The 20895-nt window shown below is 47.9% G+C and overlaps 1 protein-coding gene across 1 annotated transcript; it reads left to right on the forward strand.

The window, feature by feature from the left end:
• Positions 1-5384: 5384 nt before the first annotated feature.
• On the forward strand, positions 5385-20400 carry NDFIP1 (Nedd4 family interacting protein 1). Its single transcript, XM_032196879.1, has 8 exons — positions 5385-5464; positions 12545-12632; positions 13795-13925; positions 14874-14961; positions 15144-15268; positions 17155-17221; positions 17834-17939; positions 20279-20400. The coding sequence occupies exons 1-7, from the start codon at positions 5426-5428 to the stop codon at positions 17935-17937; spliced, it is 642 nt and encodes a 213-aa protein (XP_032052770.1). The 5' UTR covers positions 5385-5425; the 3' UTR covers positions 17938-17939; positions 20279-20400.
• The last annotated feature ends 495 nt before the right edge of the window (positions 20401-20895 follow it).

A 20895-nucleotide genomic window follows, 5' to 3' on the forward strand; every position in this document is an offset into this window, starting at 1 on the left:
CGGGCGGCGCTGGGCGCCCGGGGCCGGGCTGGGGCCGGCCTCAGCAAGCCCCAGGGCAGTGCCACAAGGACGGGGGCCTCGCTTCTCATTCCTCTGCCCTGGGAGTGTTTCACAGGGAGTTCCTTCAGGGCACCTCGGTGCTGTTTTGGGGCTCCCGGTGCCGCCCCGCATCCCTGCTGAGCGGCTCCGAGCTGCCCAGGCGCCGTGCTGGTATTGAGCTGCTTTTTTGGACCTGTGTTTGTGCTGCTCCTGACGGTGGTGGTGTCCCAAAAAGGCCTTTTTTTGCTGCCCCAGCTCCCTTCAACCTGTGCCCGAGCTCACCGTGCAGCCTGGGTGAGAGTGAAGAGGTCCCTTATGGGAACACAAAGCTCCTCGCAGTTAGGCAGCACTTCACTTTCATTAGGAAAAACGGATAATATACAAATTGCCTTCCCAGGACCCAGTCCATGCAGTTCCTTCCTTTTAAAAAATGTAAATGACCTGGCAAGGCTGAGTGCTCCTGATGTTATCTCACCCTGAGTGCTGAGAGCTGCTGGCTTGGTTCGTGCTTGGCTGGGGAAGGGTGGGTGTGACAGGCCACTGCCAGATCCTGCGGTCGGACTTGGAAAGAGTTTTAGGCCACAGAGACTAAATAAATGGAAAGTGCAGCGTGTTTCCATCAGCAGTGGTTAGCCGGCAGGCAGGGAGGTATTTCCGTGGCTGCAGTGCTGGGCAAAGAGCTGACAGCAGAGGCTCCTCCGTGTGCCCACCATGCTGGACAGCCCGGGGTTTTTTACAGGCTGTTGCCCCACCTGTGGCTCTGTGTGAAAGGATTTTCCCTCTTTTCCCTCTGGCATCGTATCGGTGTGATACACCCGTCGGTCCCGCAGACACCAGCAGCAGTTACAGCTCCCGTGGTTTCAGCAGCACCAGCACAGGTTGGAGCCAGGCAGAGCTGTGCTGAGCTGAGGGACAGCGGGGACCTGGCTGATGTCTGAACGCTTCTCATCCTGTGTCTGCTGTTCTCCGGGCATCGCCCCCACAAAAGGAAGGCAAATACGGAGGTGCAGAGTGCACAGGAATTGACTGCAGGGAAGCCCATTTCCCAAAGCAACAAGCTGCAGGGCAGCATCCACATGCCCCTCTGCGGTGATTTGCGGGCTGCCAGGTTTGCTGTGCTCAGAGCAGCCACGGACAGCTCAGGCTCCCTGCCACCTACCTGCACAGCCTTCTGTTACTGCACTTTGCACCCCTCAGCTACAGAGAGCTGCTGTGTTTGAGGCTCAGCCTTGCCCTGCCATGCTGCCAACACTATCCCAGGGTCAGTGCTGGAGTTTGCAAAGGTGTCTGCTTTAAATTCGAGTGTGATGGGGCTCTGTGAATTGTGAAAGGTCTTGGCTCTCGTTTTGATCTCCTTTGCAAACGGCTTTGACAGGAGCAGTGCACAAAGACATGAGAGGCAGTTGGCAGCTCCCAGTAAAAGCAAAACATGTTTTGATGAGAGGAAAAAAACTACAACAGCATGAGAGAGCCAGGCACGTGCATCTGCTGCCACAGCTGCCTTGTTCTGCCCACATCCCATGTATCTGCATACTTTCGGCAGCCTTATGTTACTGAGGAATCGCTCCAGGGCTGGGTTATACGTGTGACTGGCATGCAGGATATTTTTAGGTATGATTATTTATGCATGTTACTGTTCCTGCATTCACAGCTAGCTGTTCAAATGTTGAAGAACTTCCTGGTGTCTGAACAAGCTGATTTTCCTTCCTAGCAAAAGCAGCAGATGGAAGGAAGCAAGTACTTCTCCTCTGCAGAAGAAGTTGAAGTTTGACCAGCAGGTTCTAACAAGCACAGCATTTTCGTTTTCTGTGTGTTGAAGTGATTAGAGTCAACAGTGCGCGCAGACCAGAGCTGTTGCTTCCAGGAACTGCCTTTGAGCACTGGGAATTTTTTTTCCTAAAAAAAAAAAGCAACAATTAAAAATTTATCGCCATAAAGGGCCTCTCTCCAAGTCCCGTAATTAAAACATCTTTTAAATACCCACTATCTGTCACCGCTTCCTGCTCCCGCACGTCCCACCTACCTTCTCACCCCTGTTTATAAGGGAAGGAGAAAACAAGATTCCACGCTGCATGGACCCAGAGGGAGCTGCCCTTTTCAAGACTCAGTCACTGCCTGGCTTCTCCCAGCACATCCCAATCCCAGTGAGGGATTTTGTCAGCCTGGAGTGGAGCCAGCCCGCGAGCAGGCTGTGCAGGAGGGCGCACAGAGCGGTCGTTTCCCATCTTTGCAGATGAGGAGTAACAGAAGCCATCGGTTACTGGTGTTTTCTCCAGAAGATTGACAAAGTAACATGGCAACAAAGACCACTGGTGAAATCAGAGTGAAACCCTGAAGCCTGCCAGGGCTCGGTGAGGTGCTGTGCAGCCGGGTCTCCAAGGGCCCATCGTGGGGCTTCAGGCCGAGGGCCAAACGTGCTTCTAGAGCCCGACTGAGCTTGTTTGACAGGACAGCGTGAAGGTGGATGCATACTGAGGTTTCAGGTGAAAAAGCTGGGGTTTGTGCCTGCTTGCACTGCGGTCATCCCTGATTCTATCTCTCTGAAGAGGCAGTAAAACCAGAAATACCCACCGAAGCCCTGACCTGCTGTAGGTACAACAGCTAACATGGTTTTAAAGCAACTCGAGGTGAGAGCTAATGCTGTATTGTGTCAACAGAGCTTTGAACTAGCAAAAAGCTAAAAGAAGATACAAATACAAAATGGTACTGAGTAGAAAATATGAAGAAAATGAAGAGCATCGAGGTATCTCAAAGGGTCTCAAAGTGTGAATTGAATTTCCTACCAATAGATTGCTAGAAGTGTTGACAGCTATACTGAAGGCAGCAGTGTATGAGAGGCCCATCTCCTGCTTTTTGCCCTTCTGTCACATTTTCACAGCTGAAGAAATCTTTCACGCTGTTTTGGGGAGGAACATCTGTTAGACAGCAATTGTTAACCCTCCACAGACCTCTTCAGCCTAATTGGACAACTCTAGCTCAGGATGTCCTGGTGCGCATTTCAGCCTGCAGTGCGAGCAAGACACAACACGCTGAGTGCTCAGCCTCCAGCCTTCCCCTTCTGCATATGAAGACGCGTACCTCTGGGGGTGTACGGCTCAATTCATTATTTATAGCCGGTGATAAAAGTTTTTCCATGAAAACTGTAAGAGTACAGACAACCAGGGAACACTGCCAACAGCTCCTGGAATGAAGGGACACAACTGGAGAGCAGCCAGGCTCACAGCACCGCGTCGCCGTTCGGTGGGCAGCACGGTGAGGTTTCTCTCAATCCCTGCAGTCTCTGGATGAGGCTTGTGATGCAGTTTCCATATTCCTCGAGGCCAGTGTTGTGAATGAGTGGATAATCCAGACTTGAAGTGAACAACACTTCGCTGGCACTTTTTCTTAACCTGCCGGTTGCAGCCTGCTTGCAAATGGTTAAGCTATTAAAGTGGAGAGCTCCAGAAATATGACATGACCCATTAGCTCATGCGAACATTTGTTGTTGCTTTTTTCTTAATTGGGTCATTTATCACTAAAAGATCAGCAGAAAGAGCTAGTTTAAATGTCCTGCTTATTTCTTGCTTAAACATGTTTAGCTTTCAAAGTCCTTCCTTTGAGCATTATTATTTAGCTTTTGGGTTCAATATTTATTACAAAGTGGAGATTAAAAATGCCCCCTTCGTTGTTCAGCCATACGCCATGATTAAAGAACACTTGTAGAGCAGTAGGACTTCAGAAGACTCTCTAACATTTCTAATAATGTCTTTCAAATACTTTCACAGCATGTCCCATACAGAAGTCACTAAAAAGCAAAGACTTCAAGCTTCAGAATGTCTCTTGCGAGAAATGACACTGGAGGAAGATTCAAAAAACGCAGAGGCTTGAAGTGATTTGCCTAAAACCATGTGGGAAATGAAAGCAGAAGCAGTCATGCACTGTAACCACAGCATTATCTTTCTACACAGCTTCTCTACTGAAGAAAATTGAATAAATACACAGAAAGCAGCTGGAAGAAATTGCCATTAGCCCTCCTGTGTTAGTCCTGATCAGTCTAGATAGCCTAATTAGGTGGTGATATGCCTCCAGCTAATGACCGTGGCACCAACTATTTCACCATCACTTCGGGATACTGTCCAGCATCTTTTCTGAGGTTGTGCACAGGTTGTGTCTGATTTTAGTCTCCCAGATGTCCAAGTCAATCAGTGTACAGCTAATTACCAGTGGGGCTGTAGCTATACTTAGGGATATAATCCCACCTCGACGGCAAGTAAATCCGCGCATGTCATCAGGACAGCTGCTTACGGCAAAAGAGACTCAGTGCAAGCTGTGGATCCCGTGGAAGGGTGAAGCCAACAGTACGACAGTGCCTTCAGCTCTCGTCCCAGCTTCCTCAAAGGTGTCTGTGTTGCAAGAAACCTGCGTTCTCTTTGCGTCCCGTTCTCAGGAGCCACTTTTGGAGGTTATTCCTGGCTAAAATCCATTATGATTTCTGCCTCTCCCTTAGTACGAGGAGGGGGATGTTCATTCACCTCATCAAAACTTTGGTGAGCTACCTGCTCCTGCAAGGACAGAACACAGAACAAAAGTCCAGCCTGGTCCTGGTACCGAATACTGAGCTGTAATGCGCTTCAGGACCGTGTCCTCAGGTTTAAATTCCTTCAACTCTCTGCATCGGCAGCTTGGAATCCCAGCAGGGCTGATTCAGCCCTCCTCATCCTCAAGCAGATAATATTTAAGCCTTATATTTAAGTCTTATCAGCCCTAGGGACTGATGTGGGCACTTTTGAACAAATCCACCTACAGATGAACCGCACAGACAACGAAGAGGGGTTATACAGGCTGGACAATCCCTCAGCCCGTGTAAAATTCAGTGCAGAAATTTCCGAATAAACAAACTTTGTGTGTGTTTTCCTGTGATCTTTTATTCTGGAAGGAGACTTTGTGTCTGTGGCACCATCCGGGCCCTGAGGACCCCTCTGCACCCCCGGGGGGGCTGCCCAGCGGCTCGTGAGGGCAGGGCGCTGAGGGCAGGGGCACCGTGAGGCCGTCAGGGCCGGGACAGGCTCCCCGGGGCACCTTCGGGGCTCATTTTGGGCCGATTCCGCGTGTTTTCCCTCAGCATCTCGGGGGCTGCGAGCAGGCACATCCCCGATCCCTGCGAGCCGCGGGCACCCCCCCAACACCCCCAGGCCCTTCCCGAGCCTTTCTCCTCCTCTCCCAGGGCCCCGCAGCCGCGGGCGGAGCGGGCAGGGCCGTGCCGGGGGGGCGGGAGCGGAGCCGCAGCCCCACAGCCCCGCAGCGCCCCGGCTGCCGCCGCCTCCGCCTCAGCAGCGCCCGTCGGGAGGCGGCCGGGCCCAGCCCCGCTCCCCCCCCCCCCCCCCCAGCTCCCCGCCCGCCCAGCGCCATGGCGGCCGCCGAGCCCGGCAGCGGCCGCTACCAGCAGGTGAGGGGAGGCGAAGGGGGAGGCAAAGGGGGAGGCAAAGGGGGAGGCAAAGGGGCTCGGGGAGGCCGGAGGGGAGCGGAGGGGAGCCGCGGGTGGCGGTGTGGGGCCGGCCGCGCTCCCTGCACGGAGCCGCAGCGCCTGGCAGCCGGCCTTAATGCCACGGCGGGGAGCTGCGGGGAGCGCTGGGGGCTCTCCAGGCCCCAAATAGGGTTTAAAGAGCTCCCCGGGGTGGGTGCGGGGTTGGGGTGCCTTCCCCGGGAGCAGGAGGGGAGCGGGTGGGGGCCCCGCTGGGTGCCGCGCCCCGCAGCAGGAGCTGAGGCCTCGCTGCTTGAAGCAGGGGCTGAAAATGCTGCACCCCACAGCCCTGCCCCCTGTCCTGTGGGTGTTGGCAGGAGCTGGCGCCGTGTCGCGACTTGCTGCTGGTGTTGCGATAGCTGACGGGGTCCTGAGAGCACCAGGTGCGACCCCCACTCAGGACAGGGCATTAATCGCATCCCCGTGTCCCGGGGTTTTACAGGGAGATACACACAAGTTAGGTGAAACTTGGGTGCCCCCGCCCCGCAGCGTGGCTGTCCTTACAGACGCATCTTGTTGGTCTCGGCCACGTTAGATACAAACAACCAGGTCTCCTTACAAATCGCCTCCCAGAGTCCCACAATTGGTGTGACCCTGACAAAGCTCTCCATAAACGCCTTTTGCAAAGGGACCCGGCCTCGTGTCCTGCCTTCCTGAGCCCGCGGCGATAGGTGACAGAAATGCTGGAGGACTCTGTTGCCTCCTTCTCTAGTGTCTCTCCGGACCTGCCCGATAAGAACTCTGCTGATTGCCTTAAAGAGGAATGTGAAAAGCTGTCCTTTCGCCAGCTCCTGCTCACACATCAGGCAGACACATAACAGACACTGTTATTACTGTAGAGCAGGGCTCTGCGTGGTACAGCAGAGATTAGAAAGGCAGGCTGTGCCCCTGAGGATTTGTGCTGCTAAAGACGAGCTCCTAGGAGAAGGCGGGTGTAATTGAGTGCGGAATGAGAAACCGATGCACAGATGTATTTATTTCTTGGAGCTATTTAGAAGTTGCTTTTTTTCCCCTTGCCCCGTTCCAGAACAGGGAATCCATATTGCTGGAAAGTGTGTTACTGGCTCCTTATGTGTGTCTTGCTCCAAAAATCCCTGCGTGCCGTGAAACCAGAGGTGTGGAGTTGGTATTTAGGTGGAGAGGAGGTGGGAGAATCTCTCCCAGCGCTGGATGTGTCAGTTTTTTCATACGTTGAAGTTTATTGTGTGTAAATGTCATTTGTGCCAATGAAGAGAGGCTTGTAACAGGCTAAATGCAGGATCCAGCAGATGTAGGTAGTGTGTAGACGTTCAGGATGAGCTCCTTTAATCCGTAAGTTACTGGGTGATGAGGCAGTGGAGGAGAACCAAACATTCGAAATCTGGAGAATTTGTATTTTGGGGAGAGATGCAGTGCATTGGGGGTTGGCACAGTTTGGCAGTTCCTCCAGGGCTGACCGTGCTGCGCTGTCGGCGTGTGGCAGAGCTGTGTGGCGTGGGCCCCGTGGGTGCCAGCTGCGTATCCACGTGTGTGCCTGGGAGCAGCTCTGAGGAGCTGTGGGCACTGCTCGAACGTGCACTGACCATACCAAGTATTTTCAGAGTTCTCTGTGTGCTTTCAAAACAAACAAACAAAAAAAAAGGCGATAGGATAATCTGAGGACAACAGAAATCAGTAATTGAGCTCCAACCCTGTGTTTCTCCCCCTGCCCTGCTCCTTAGCCCTGCAGACCCGTGCAGGCCGGAGGGCTGTGCATCCCCCAGCACCTCCTGCAGTGCAAACTCATCTGTGGCTGTTCGCTGTGCAGCGTTAAAGGGGTGCTTACAGCACGTGGTTCATTTTCCAAAGCCATTTTTCCCAAACCTCTAGCCCTGGTGCTTTACTCAGGCCTTAGGCAATCTAATAAGAAACAGCCCGTGCTTGTGCCTCCGAACGGTGTGGCACAGATGCAATGTGCTGAGGAAGAGCAGGACAAAGGTAAGACAAAACCCTGGGCTGGGTGCCCACGGGTGTTGGCTCCTCCGGCAGTGCTGGGCTCTGCCCCCCCGGGGCTCTGCCCCCCAGGGCTGGGGCTGGGAGGTGCTGGGGAGGAAGGAAGGCGGTGGCACGGTGCTGCGGTCACTCCGGGCACTGCTGGCCTGAAGCCTTCTGAGCATATCCCCTTGGCGGTGAGCTCAGCAACAAAACTGTTTTGTTTTTAGGATTGAAAGGAGCCTCCTTTACAGGAGTAGTTCTGGAAGAAATACTTAGGCTTTTATTAGGTTTATGTGTTAAGTGCTTTTTCCTTGAGGCGTTTGGGACTGTATGTGATGTATATGAGTAATGCAAACCCACCTAGGCCGTGGTGGGTGTGTTAAATAAGAAAGACACATTCCTTTTTTACACGGTTCTTTTTTCCGGTTCCACTCGTTGAAGGCTAAAACGGGTTGTGAATCATTTTGTAATGTGAGGTGGCTATGGAAAACATAAGGAACAAAGATTTTTCCATTTGTTTGGTTTTCTTTCAGCGAAACTGTAGAAGAAATGTATTGCTGAGGGTACGTGAGTGCACGCTAAGTCCACGGAGGGCCGCAGTGCTCGCTGAGTGCCTGGGGAGACTGACGTGAAGTGGGAAGGGAGGTGGCGGGTGGCACCCTGTGCTTACCTCAAGCTTGTATTAATTGTTAGTTGGAGAAGGGGCACAGATCAAAGCTAAAAGCTGAGAACGTGCCGTGTCTCTGAATGCCAGCAGATAGCACGAATGCTGTCAGTGCCCATCGCTTCCTTGGCGAGGTTTGCCCTTTGCCAAAGATGCGCTTCCCAAAGGTACTTGCAAGTAGCTGGTAAGAACGGTAAGGAAATTTCCAGGGGTGGTGGTGCTGGTTTCTTCTGTGCGTGCAGATGGGCAGAACTGGAGCTGCCCCTTGGCACAGAGGCAATGGAGGCTCACCAAAAAGTGAGGTGAAAAGGTGATTGCAGAACTGACATACAATCGCTGCCAAAAGCTCAAATGGCTTGGGAAACACTAGCAGTACCACCACACAGCTTGTCTAACAGCAGAAGGTAGCCTTGCAGGCAAACTTCCGAGTTTTAAATGTTATTTCAGGCGTCAGGGTTGTGTTGGGCTCTCAGCTGGGCCGCTTTGTGGCCGTTCCCTCGTCCCTGCAATTCCTCGGGGCTCGGCAGCCCCGTCTGGGAGGCAGATGCAGGAGCAGTCCCGCGGGCCTCCAGGTTGCCCAGTGACTCCCAGCAGACGTGCTGCCTCCTGCACGGGGGTGGCAGCGCCTTCTGGAAGTGGCCGTGCTGACAGCAAGTTCCAACAGTACCTCTGTGTGTGAATGCCCAGCGTTTGGCCCTGGGTGCAATGAGAAAACAGCGTTATTAAAATACATGTTTTGATTCTGCCTCTTCTTTTGAAATACCCAAATTCGATAGATGGAACAGGAGGATTTTTGAAACTGAAGGTGCTTAATATTCTTCATATGATAATAAATTTTTAAAACTATTTTGAAGTGCATGAAACATGCAGCATTCATTCTTCCTGTGATGTATGCGTGTCCTGAAAAACGTACGCGTGATCCTAAATATTACAGCGAGGCCTTCTGCTTCGTTAAGTGTGTGAAATTTAATTACTGCTCTCAGAGGTGGAAACCTCCTTCTTCTGTACAAAACCTCAGACACGGGAGGAGGAGGAGGAAGAGGAGGAAGGCCCTTCCTGCCTGCCTGCTCCCCCAGGGGTTGGCGAGGAGCAGCCGGGCGGCTGGGTGCTGTCAGGGCGATGCAGTTAAATGAACTGAAAGCTTTGGGGAGAAAACAGTTATTTGCTCATCAAGGAGAAGGCTGCCGAGGGCTGGTGCACGTGGGCTGCCTTGTCTGATACTGCTCATTATCCCCGCTGATTAGGAAGTTAGAGGAGCCTGAAACAGCGCTGGGCAAAGTCGGGGTTTCAGATCAGTGCAAGGTAAGGCAATGGGAAGAACTGTTCCCTCTTTTGGACGGGGCAGAAAGTTTCTTTGTCTCCAGAAGGCCAGGAATGCAAAAGGAGAAGGGTGCGGGGTGTTGGGAGGGACAGGGGCCGTGCTGGGAGCAGGCTGGGCACTTGCTAGTTTGGTGATGACATCTTTTTTGCATTACCATTCTGCCTATGGGTTTGCAGAGGTTATGATTCCGTTGTTCTGAGAAAAAATCAATCCTGCCACCTTTTTAAAAACTATCGATCCTCTCTCTGTTAGTAACCTACAGAGCTGCCTGGGAAGCCTCGCAGAAACCATAGTAACAACAGGACGAGGGCTGGTCGGGGCCGTCTGCGTTCGAGGAGCCCTCCGTGGGGTTTCTGAGCAGCTCTGCCTCGTGTGCCAGCACATGAAACGAGCTGAAATGCAGAAAATGTTGGTGGTGTGCTGCCGGGCAGGTCCCTTACTGGCGAGGCACTGCTAGGACAGGGCTGGCAGGGATCCTGAGTTCCTGCGAAGAGCTGCGTGTAGCCTGGGGACTCGGGGTGAGGGGAAGCTGAAAACAACCCTGCAAAGCTGTGCCAGCAGCCCGTGGGCTAAGTTCAGAGTATTTCGAAGAAGGAACAAATGTATTTATTGGAAAGGCCTTAAAAATTGGGTGGAAATATTTGGAAATGTTGTATGAGATTTGGACGTGGGTGCGGTGGGCACGGCTGCGGGAGGTGACGCGGAGAGGCAGCGGCTGCTCACAGCCAGCCTCTGGTGGCTGCTGCCTGCTGGAAAATGCACGGCCCTGGGCCCTGCCCTGGTCTGCCAGGCAACTTTCTGTCATTTCAGTAATCAGGTGAAAAAACAATCTCAGCAAATGTCTTGTTCTGATAACTGGACACAATGCTATAAATACTGCCCATTTTTGGTGCAGAAAATGCAGGAGTTGTGCTTTAAAAGAGAAAATCAGCTGGTGAATCAAAGAGAGAATACCTGCCAGCCTCAGCCTGCCTTAACCAGATCCCCCCGGGCTCCGAGGCCTTTTGGCAGCAGCCCGCAGAGGTCTCGGCCGCGCACCCAGCCGGGAGCTCCCGCGGTGCCTGCGCCAGGTTCGTGCCCCGCCGGGCTGGGGAACGCAGGGCGAGCGCTGCCGGAGCGGTGCTGGGCATGTGAGAGAGCTGATGAATCATCCTTCCTGTCACATGAAGCCGTGCTGCGTTGCTAATAAGCACTTAGTTGAATTTTAGATGCCTGGAATCATGAAAAAGGCTGGCAGGCAGTTGTGTGCCTTGTCCATTAAAAGGAGGATCTGCTTTCTCTAACCGCCTACCTTGCAGAGCCTGGGGCTCAGTTTTAAAACGTAGCTGCGTTTGTTGTGTTGTTCCGTGAATTGGTGTGGTTTGGAGCGAGCAGGAGGCTCGTCTTGCTGTCTTCTGCGTGATGCAATTGCAAGGAGAACATAGTAAGGACCCTAAATGTAAGAATTAATGCTGAACCAGGTGTCCGCGTCCTCTCCTGTTTCACTTCCTGCAGTGCTCACACATCTAGCTCTTCCCTTCCCCGTCCCTGGGGTTGTACCTTAGGTCGGGTGTTTTCTTCCTCTCCTACTCGTGAGCCTCAGGCTGTGATTCCCTCCAGGAGGGCAGGGAGCACGGGGCGTCCTGCGGGCAGTGCCCGTAGTGTGCCAGAGCCTCCCTCCGTTAATGGGCTGCCTCTGGGATAGGCGGCAGGAAAACGTGCTCAGAAGTATTGAATTTTCGTGGACAGAGCGAGAATGAGCATGGCAGAGCATTTCCTGAGAATTCCTAGGCTGAGGGAGGATGAATCCCTTGCTTGGACCTCTCAGCCTCCGGCGGGGCTGTTCCTTTGCTTGCCCTTTTCCCCTCTTGGCTGATCCCTGGCTCTGCGGGCAGCACTGCCCGTGCCATCACTGGCTAACCCAAGGCATTTAAACATTACCAGGTTCCACTCCCTCAGCAGCAGGTGTGTTTGAAGCCTTCCTGCCTTCCTTGGCGCAGGGAGCAGCGACCCACAGAGATGTGGGGCAGGGGCAGCCTCCTGGGGGAGGCGAAGGGCGAGCGGGGCCCCAAAACTGAAAAAGCTTTGGCTTTGACTTCGGCTGCGGACGTGGATGTAGTGTGATCCTTTGATCTCAGGTATCAAAAGGAAAAAAAAAAACCCACGATGCTGTGCAGTGATGTATAAAACAAGACCTTCATTTACAAGTCTGAGCTGATTTTTTCCCCCTGATACGCCGTACCAGCAAAATAAGAGCCTCCAGCCCTCCCGAGCTCTGAAGGCTTGGGAAGGACTTCAGTGCCAGCTTAGGAAGAAGCCAAAAGCGTCTCTCCAAAGAAAAGAAAGCAAACGTCCCAGATGGCTGCAAGTGCATTAGCATGCAGGAGGAGGAGTGGAGGGAGATGTTAGGGCAGAAGCCTGTAAGCTCTGTTCTGGTGCCTTCTGCTTTGAGCCCATCTGGGTTGCTGTTGGCAGTGTCTGCGATCCCAGCCCCAGCCCCGCACCTTCTCCCCGCGAGCGACGCTGCACGGCTGGTGAGCTGCACGGCTATTTATACACAGGCTGTGGGAAGCACGCTGCACAAAATAAACCATCTTCACTCACACGGTGTGAAAGGCTGAGGGGAAATGGCAAGAATCAGCCTTCCACGTGCCATTACATAGCCACTAAAAAGGCCAAAAACCTTCCCCAGCAAAGCCCCGGGCAGCACTGGAGACTGCTGTTGGGTGTCTCCTGCTGTGTCCTCAACCCGAACAGACATGATTGCGGCTCCTGAGCTGGGCGAGCTGGGGAATCTTGGGGAATGCCAGGGAAATGGAAAGGTACTAGAAAAGTGTGTGCTGTGCTGTGCTGTCCAGCAGCAAAGCCCAGGTGTGCGAGGACACGACTTGAAAGCACATTAATGCTGAGAGGCCACGCTGCTCATCTCGAGCGGGAGTGCTTTGGAGGGAAGCCAGCAGCTCTCGAATGCCCCGTGCCATAGAGCAGGCTTGTTCCAGAAGAGGCTGCTTGTGCCACTAAAACTAGAGGGATGCTTCCACACACCGGGGGGCACGCAGTTAACTTCTCTTGTGTGTGGTCTCTTCAGCTGCAGAATGAAGAGGAGCCAGGCGAGACTGCACCGGTGGTAAATGATGCCCCTCCGCCTTACAGCAGCATTTCTGCGGAGAGCACAGGTAAACGTGCAAAAGGAAACAGCTGGCTTTGCTCTGGTGTTCTTTCCTACCTCCTTCATCGTTCTCCTTATTTGCCAGGCAGCATTGCAGCATCCTCATGGAGGAGGCAGCAAGGGATCAGAATCGATCCAGAGGCACTGTTGTTACTTGTGGTTTAGGAGATGCATTTTGGCTGCGGTCATCTGAAGTCTTCCATCAAGTGGAGGAGTTCAAGTTACATTCCGCAGCGTTCTTAGCAGATTGAAGACAGTGAAAAAGCAAAGTGCTGTGAGCATTTGTGGTTCTCCTCTCATTTGGCATTTGAATGATACTGTGCTCCTTCCGAAAATGACTTGCTGCTTAAAAGGGATTAAAGAATTCATGATTTCTGCAATTTTCAATAACTAAGGGCTTGGTCATGAGGGTTATACTTCTGATTCATCGTGCTGTCACATAACTCACTACTAGCTTGGAACAAAACAGCTTTTTTGTGTGCCTGTTGTGTGTCAGAGTGTTTTGGCGTAGGTAAACCTCACCGTTTTTTCTCACAGTCAACTTTGAAAGATTTGTGAATCAAAGGCAGCATACCGTCAGTCTCTCAGACAGCCAGCTGGCTTGGGACAGAAGCTGGAATACTGTGCTTCTCCAGCGAGCTGAGCATCCTGCCTCAGCACACAGCTGTAACTGGCCCCTTTAGTGCCCATTCCTCAGGGTTTCTGAGGCTGTGGGTCAGAAGTGCTCTTTGATTTTTTCCAATCCCTTCCCCCCCCCCATCAGAAAACAATTTGGAATCCTTTTCTGCAAAAACTGGTCACCAGTGGCCTGAGGCTTGGAGTGATTCTTCTTTGACTAACTCCAACCATTTGGGATTCAAAAATGTGACTACTTTTGTGTTATTGAAGGAAAGGCACAGCATGTGTTATTGTTTTAAAAATAAGTAGAGCCAGGCATGCTAAATAGTGCTCTGCTATTACTTGGTATTAGATAGAGTGCTCTCAGTGCTCTCTTGTTTTTTGCTTCTTGTTCTGGGATAGCAAGAGGCTAGGGTGATGGGTAGGAGACAGGAGGCCTTACCAGCATCGGGCACTGGGGTCTTTTGAAGTCTTCTGAAATATTTCTCCTTCCCAGCATGGTGTTATTAAGGAGCAGACAAGTTACCTTCTGTATAACTTTCTCATTGCAGCTTATTTTGACTACAAGGATGAGTCAGGATTTCCTAAGCCTCCATCTTACAACGTGGCCACAACACTGCCTAGTTATGATGAGGCAGAGAGAACCAAGGCTGAAGCCACAATTCCCTTGGTTCCTGGAAGAGTGAGTACACTTGGCTGGCTGTATGTCCCTCACATTGCTTGTGCAGAATTTCTGGTTTAAATCCTGCTTATCGAGTGTCCTGACTTTTCTTACTTAGCTTTTTAGGGCAGTGATATTATATGCTCCCAAGAGTTCTGAGGGGTGAGTGTTTATTGTTGGTGGTGCTTTTTTTTAAAAAAAAAATTCCTCTAGGCAGCAATGATGATGTAAGACATCTCAGTAATGCCACTATTTGCTATCCAGATTAGTTTGGCAGGCTGACAGAGGCAGTATACCATAGCTTTGTGCACTGTCAGTGTTTTGTTTTTTTTCTTCTTTGTTTTGTTTTAAGATTTAGGATTAAATTTTCAGCAATCTAATGTACCTACTCTTGATACTCCTGCTGCTTACTTAGTTGACTTTCCCAGGAGTCAGTCTAGTTGATAAAAAGATGATAAAACCATTCCCTCTGTTGCAGTATTTATTTATTTTTTTTAGTTTTTAAACATCTTTTTTTTTCAACACTGCATCTTGTTCAGTCTGTTCCCCCACCCCTGATAGCATTAAATTTCCACTACTCCTTCTTTATAGAAGCCGAATTCCTGGCTGAGGTGAAAAGTTTAATTTTTCTGTTTGAGCAGGGGCATTCTTTATAGTGAGAATAACAACACTCACAGTCTCGACTGTCTTCAAATAAATAAATAAAAATAATGCCAATGACTTAATATATGATGCCTGCATCCTATCCTTGGGATTTTTTCCTGCTTGCATTTGTAGCGTTTTGATGTTTAGTCATATATTTCCCTGAGGGGACTTTCCTTAAACATCAACTAAGCATTTTGTATCCTTCCAACGTGCATTGCTTTTGGAGGGCTGTGCAGTTTGCTATCTGGAAGAAGCAGGTGAGGGGTTGCTGTAGGGATTGAACTGACTGAAATCCACCCATTCTTTTCTCCTTTTGATTTGCAGGAGGATGACTTTGTGACACGGGATGACTTTGACGACACTGACCAGCTGAGGATAGGGAATGATGGCATTTTCATGCTAACTTTCTTCAGTAAGTACATGGTGAAACTTTATTTTTTTCCCAGACTGTTTCAGAACCCAAAATAGTTATTTTCACACTTAGGTTTATGTAGCACTGCGAAAAACCTGTGTGTGCCAATTTTAAGGGTTTGATTTTTTTTTCCTTGGTATATAAAGAGGGCTTGATCATCTGCTTTTCTCTTGCTTTCTCAGTGGCATTCCTCTTCAACTGGATTGGATTTTTCCTGTCTTTCTGTCTGACTACTTCAGCTGCAGGAAGATACGGGGCCATTTCTGGGTTTGGTCTGTCTCTTATCAAGTGGATCCTTATTGTCAGGGTAAGTTGCGTAGTGCAGAAACATGTACTGGTACTCTTTTTTTTTTTTTTCTCCACTTTTCTCCCCCCAACTCATTTTTGTCACTTATACTGAATTTATTTGTAGTAAATTTAGCTTTTTATGCTGAAATGGATTTTGATCCCCTCACTTGACGAGGACAGAGCTTTTTTGTCATTCTGTCCTATTTATGTAGTTATGTGCTGGGACTGTTGTTTTAATAAAGGAGAATAAAGATTGCACACCCAGGGATGTCTCTCTCTGGCAGAGCCACTGTATTGGATCAAAATGTGGTTGTGTGTTGAGCAGTAACAATGATCTGATCTTCATAAAACATTTATCCAGGTGAAGCCAGCCCTACAGTCAGCATAGCGATGTTCCTCTCCAGGATGAAGTTCTTTAGGTGCTGCTTTGAAAAATCGATATTCTCTAAAATATGGGTTTGGTGTGAGCATGACCAGTGAGAAGAGGGAAACAGGGACTTGAGAACTAGGCAGTGTGAGGTTTGTTTTGTTTTTTTGCTGAAGGAAGAGGCAGTGACCACGTAGTCACATGGGTGAGAGAAGCTCGCTGGTGCCCTCTGGTGAGTTGTGCATGCGACACAAGCAGCAGGTGATCAGAAGCGTGCTTTTCTATTTTAATTTATTTTCCATAGTAACAGCGTGCATATCTAGGTTGCTAAAAGATCTTCTCTGCTCCCCTCCACTGGATCACACAGATAAAGGCAGGATGTGACTGATCAGCGCTGGTTTGTATTTTAGGAGTCCAGATCCAAAGAAAGGGTCCTGCTGGGCATAGACCTCTGCCTACAGAAGCAAGAAAGGCTGGTGTAGTATTTTTAAAACTTAGAGGCGGGGAGAAAGCGAAACATTTCTAGGGGAAAGAAAGACAAAAATGATATATACATGTACTGATGCTGTAAGAAATGAGAGAATATAGTCAAAATACTCTTTTGGAGGGGTTGTGAGAAAAAATAAGAAAAGATTTATTCAGAGCCATGGAAAGATGGTGGCTGTGAAAATGGCATGTGGATATCCCTGGCTGTCCCCAGCTGACATTTTTAATTTCAAGCAAAAAAACCTCAGCTGTGCCTGAGTAGAAATAGACAGCATTAGTGTTAGCATGGTCACTTCATACCTAGTATTTTTAGGCTAGGACTTGGATTTGTAAATACAATATATCTTCATTTTTTTTTTTCTGTAGAAACTTAAGATTTTGGGGGACATCCTTGTAACAGTGCTGTTAAAAACTGTTTGCTGGATTAAGAGGTATGACAGAGACCAGTGACTTTAACTGCAGATTTGATTTAAATTTTGGTATCAAGCTTGCCATTTGTTAGATTTTTAAATTAGAATAGAAAGAAAGCAAAATCATTGCATTTACCATTGACGTAGTGAACTTAAGTGCTCTACTAGTGTTGGTGCCTTTCATTCAACAGGCAGCAATTCTCCCAATAGAAATTACTGTCAAAGGGTTCCACAGGTATGGGATTTCCTTTTGACTGTGCTTTTGTTAGCTATGCTGTTCAACCTAACAGTGTAATTACATGATGCACTGCTGCAAACCTGGTCTCTCCCCTTTCAGAAACTACGAACATGGCTTATCAGCATCAAAGACGTGGGAGTGAATAGGAATATTTACTCACTCGTGTATTTCTGCTCCACTGATTGGAAGAGTTTATGGCTGAGTATTGGATCTGTTCCATTCCCCTTGGTTACAGTTGGTCAGAAGTGTAGAAAAAAGTTTGTGGAGGTAGTTCATTCCCTCCAGTCTGTGTAGTTAATAAGATGCAGGGTTCTATAAACTCTCTTGTGTGCAGAGGGCTTGAGAATAGATTTGGGTTCAGACACTAGCATGTGCTTTAACTTGTAATTTATTTTTTTTTTCAGTTCTCCACCTATTTTCCCGGTTACTTTGATGGTCAGTATTGGCTCTGGTGGGTGTTCCTTGTACTAGGTAAGTGTTTTGTTCTGGGGGAAAGAGGAAATATTTGCTTAGAACTCTGTAAAGTGTAGTAGGGGCTTTTGTAAGCACAGCTTTACTGGCAGCTGAAATATGTACGTGTAGATATAAAACTGGAATGTAAGCCTCAAACTCTTCCTGAGTGCTTTTTGTGTTTTGAAGATACACATAAGCCACAGCCTTCTGTCGTCATTCTTGGTATCAGTGTCACTTTTATCATCCAGAAGGGAAAAAGAAGAGAACAATACTTGTCTTCAGAGTTACTGATGTTGTCTGTTCTTGTATTTTAAATGGAAGAGTCAGTTGTGGTCTTGTGGACTGTCTTTTTTATTTTATTTTTTTAATTTTCCCCCTCCCTTGGAAGTGACTAGGTCTCATTTGGAGTCGATAGTTTTGTGAATGGCTAAGGAAAGTTTGTTTTTGAGATTGGATGAAATTGAAAGATCAGGTGTCATTGATACAAGAAAAGTTCCTGTATTTAATCAGCAATTACGCATCCCAGGAGCTTAGGTCCCTGTGTGCTAGTAACAGTGAGTTGAACTGTTCCTTCTCTAATTGCAGAAGCAAAATCTGCCCTAACCAGACAAATGTGTTTCTCTCATCTAGGTTTTCTGCTGTTTCTCAGAGGATTTATTAATTATGCAAAGGTTAGAAAGATGCCAGATACTTTTTCCACTCTCCCCAGAACCAGAGTCCTCTTTATTTACTAGAGGTAAGCTTTCTGCTTTCGTGAATTTGTTCTGTTTTGTTTTAAGTTTTATTTAGTAACGAGGCTTTTATTTACGACAATATTTTTTGAACACAAGGCAGCAGCAAACAATTGTTTCTTGGTGTCACATACACAGCTCCTGTTTCTACAGATGGGCAGAGTCCAGACTGACTTGGTGGGGAGCAGAGGAATACTTGGCATTTCTACCTGAGTTTTCCCTTTGAAGAATTTTAAATTCATTAGATTCCATGACTTGAGTTGTACAAACAGAATCTCTGCCCCTTGGTGTTGCACTGTGTTTGACAGGTGTGTCTTTCAGCATAAATAATATGCCTGAAACATGTGGTATGTCCTAAACATGAATAGAGGTCACAAAATCTGTTTGGAAGGCTGTGCCAGTGTATCTGGCTTATGTCCCAGAAAGAACAATTTGTCTGAATTTAGTGTGCTCTTTGAATTTTTTGCCAAGTTCCTGAAGAAACTCAGCTCTTGCACACGATTTCTCATTGCAGACCTCTCCTGCATACTTGAACATACTGTTTTACCTGAACGTTTTGAAAAAGCCTTAATGCCAAGAAGTTTTTTTCTTTAAGGCTGATCCTTAACATTGCTACCTTCCTAATGGGACTTTAAAGGAGGAGAATTAAGTAGTTGAATCCTTCTAGCACAATTTCCTGCTTACAGCAGATAATGGCCTTGCATTAACTGTCCCTCCCCGAGGGGAAGGAAATCCTGTAATAGTTTGCTTCCCAGATGGCGAGTGCAACATGATGCTCCCTTTAGAAAATTCATAATAACACTAGATTTCCCCAAGACAGGGCTCAAGCAGTTGCAGCTGGGACAGTGGTATAAAGAAACCAAACCCCGGCTTTAAATTGAGGTCATTAAATTGTTCAGAATTTAAAACCAAAGCTTAATTTTCCAAATGCATTTTCCTTTTATTAGAAACTGTGAGTTGCTTAAGATTCTGCTTCATTTCTGTTTTGCAGTGGGAACATGCTACACAAAATGAGAATTGTGCAGTGTTTTCCAGCTCAGGTCGTCCAGTGGTGATAGCATGTAAAAGTAGTTCTTCAGTCAGTTTATTTAAGTGTTTCTATTCCATTTAATGCCGTTACTGGTTTATGGTGGACTTTTCTGTTGACCTCCTCCAGGATTTGTAATATCCTCTGAAATTCCTGCTGAGTCACCAGGAGGATTACTTCCCTCAGGTGTATAGTCACGTAGTGAGAGTGTTCAAGCATCAGCTGTGTCATCTGTAGTTTGTTTTCACTAAACTTTTTTTTTTTTTAATTTTGCTTCTTTACTGCAACTTAATTTTTCATTCATTATGGGAACTGTGTGGTTTCTTGTTGCACAGGCCTTTCCTTTATTGGTATTTGAAATTGTAATTCTAGAGACCTTGCTTAACTCCTTGCTTGTAAGGATGGAGGTGTAGTATTATTTTTTAAATCTTTATTTTTTAAATTTTTGTACACTTGCGAGCTTTCAAAAAGCACTCTTTTAGATGCCTTGATATAAATGTCCAGAATCACTTCTAAAATCTACAACTTTGACATTTTCATTGGAAATAAATCTTTAATCCTGAATTCTGAGAAGGGAAACCACAAAAGACTTGGATTTTCACTATATATTTTTTTTTTTTTAAGATTTCTTCTGCAGGACATAATGAAAGGGCACAGTGAATGATCATTATTGTTCTAGAGGGGCTAATTTTTAGCATATAAGAAGGGAAAGAGGAGAGGAATAATTTGTGCAAATAAAAAAAAAATAACTGGTGAAAATGAATCTTATTGAAAGTTTGTTGTTTACTGTTTGATGTGTGTACGAGTAACAGACATCATTCCTGACAGCATCCCAGCAGAATCCCCCAGCTGTGTGCTGAGTGCAGGTGTTTTATGTTGGATCTCAGGTTTGGATGGTTCTTCCCAGCATGACTGGAACAGGCAATTTGTGAGAGCTGGTGCCTCTCATACTGAGACGTTTGATATAAAGATACAGAAGTCATAATCGTGTGTGTGGATGAAGCAAATAAGACAGAGTTCAATTTTGTTCTCCTAGTGCAAATGCAGTGTAACTTCATAAATGGATGTGTTTTTATGCCTGAGTTTCTAAGAGCGTTGCCTGTTTCGGTGTCTGTTTTTAACTCTTCAGGAATTTTAACTCTTTAGAAGTGGAACATACGCACAGAAACACCGCACATTTCATTAGAGTCATGTCATTGTGTACTGACATACTTCATAAGCCTTTAGACATCCTGCACTCTTTGTGAACTACATCCTTCTGTTATCCAAAATAGCAATCTAACTATAGTTTCAATATTCAATATCCTTCTCCGACAGATGTTTTCTGGCAAATGTCTTCCTGCGTTAGCGAATTCTCCCTCAAGAAGTAATAGGACACCTGCAGGAAGTGAATCAAGACTCTGAAACAGAAGAGAAAATAATCACCTGCTTTAAAATAAATAAATAAAAGTACTGTTGAAAAAAGGAGAAGCATTTCTTTCTATTTGTTTCTAGATGTAAAATTTTAATAATTAATGCAGAATTCTGTAATCATTAAATCATTAGTGGCTAATGTTTGCAAAAGCTCTTGCAATCGAGTCTGTGACGTGCTAATAAAGCCTGATGTAGTATCTGTAGTAATTTGGGTAGCATGAGCTATGCCCCGCAGCCAGCAGGGGACAGGCTTGCTTTATTTCCTTCCGCATCCTGGGAGCAGGTTTGGACTCTGGTCGTTAGTGTACGGCGTGCATAATGCTGGCTGCCCCGAAGGGATGAGCTCAAAAGTGTAAGTGAAGGCATTGCTATGGTTACATACCTTGCTGCTGCTTAGTTCTCCACCACCTGTGCTATCTGCGTCTGAAAGGAAAAATTGGTCTGTACATCTGTACGGTACGGATCCTCAAGGTGGAATTGGGAGAGAGTAGTATTTTGAAGGTGGCACAGGTATTAATTTT

This window comes from Aythya fuligula, chromosome 14, assembly GCF_009819795.1.
Source record: "Aythya fuligula isolate bAytFul2 chromosome 14, bAytFul2.pri, whole genome shotgun sequence".
Classification (NCBI taxonomy): domain Eukaryota; kingdom Metazoa; phylum Chordata; class Aves; order Anseriformes; family Anatidae; genus Aythya; species Aythya fuligula.

Bases quoted from the DNA above. Each gene is read 5' to 3' on its own strand.
- NDFIP1 (XM_032196879.1), top strand. From the start codon at position 5,426: ATGGCGGCCGCCGAGCCCGGCAGCGGCCGCTACCAGCAG. The intron at 12,633-13,794 runs GTAAACGTGCAA...TTCTCATTGCAG, and splicing joins CATTTCTGCGGAGAGCACAG to CTTATTTTGACTACAAGGAT. The intron at 17,222-17,833 runs GTAAGTGTTTTG...TCTCTCATCTAG, and splicing joins GTGGGTGTTCCTTGTACTAG to GTTTTCTGCTGTTTCTCAGA.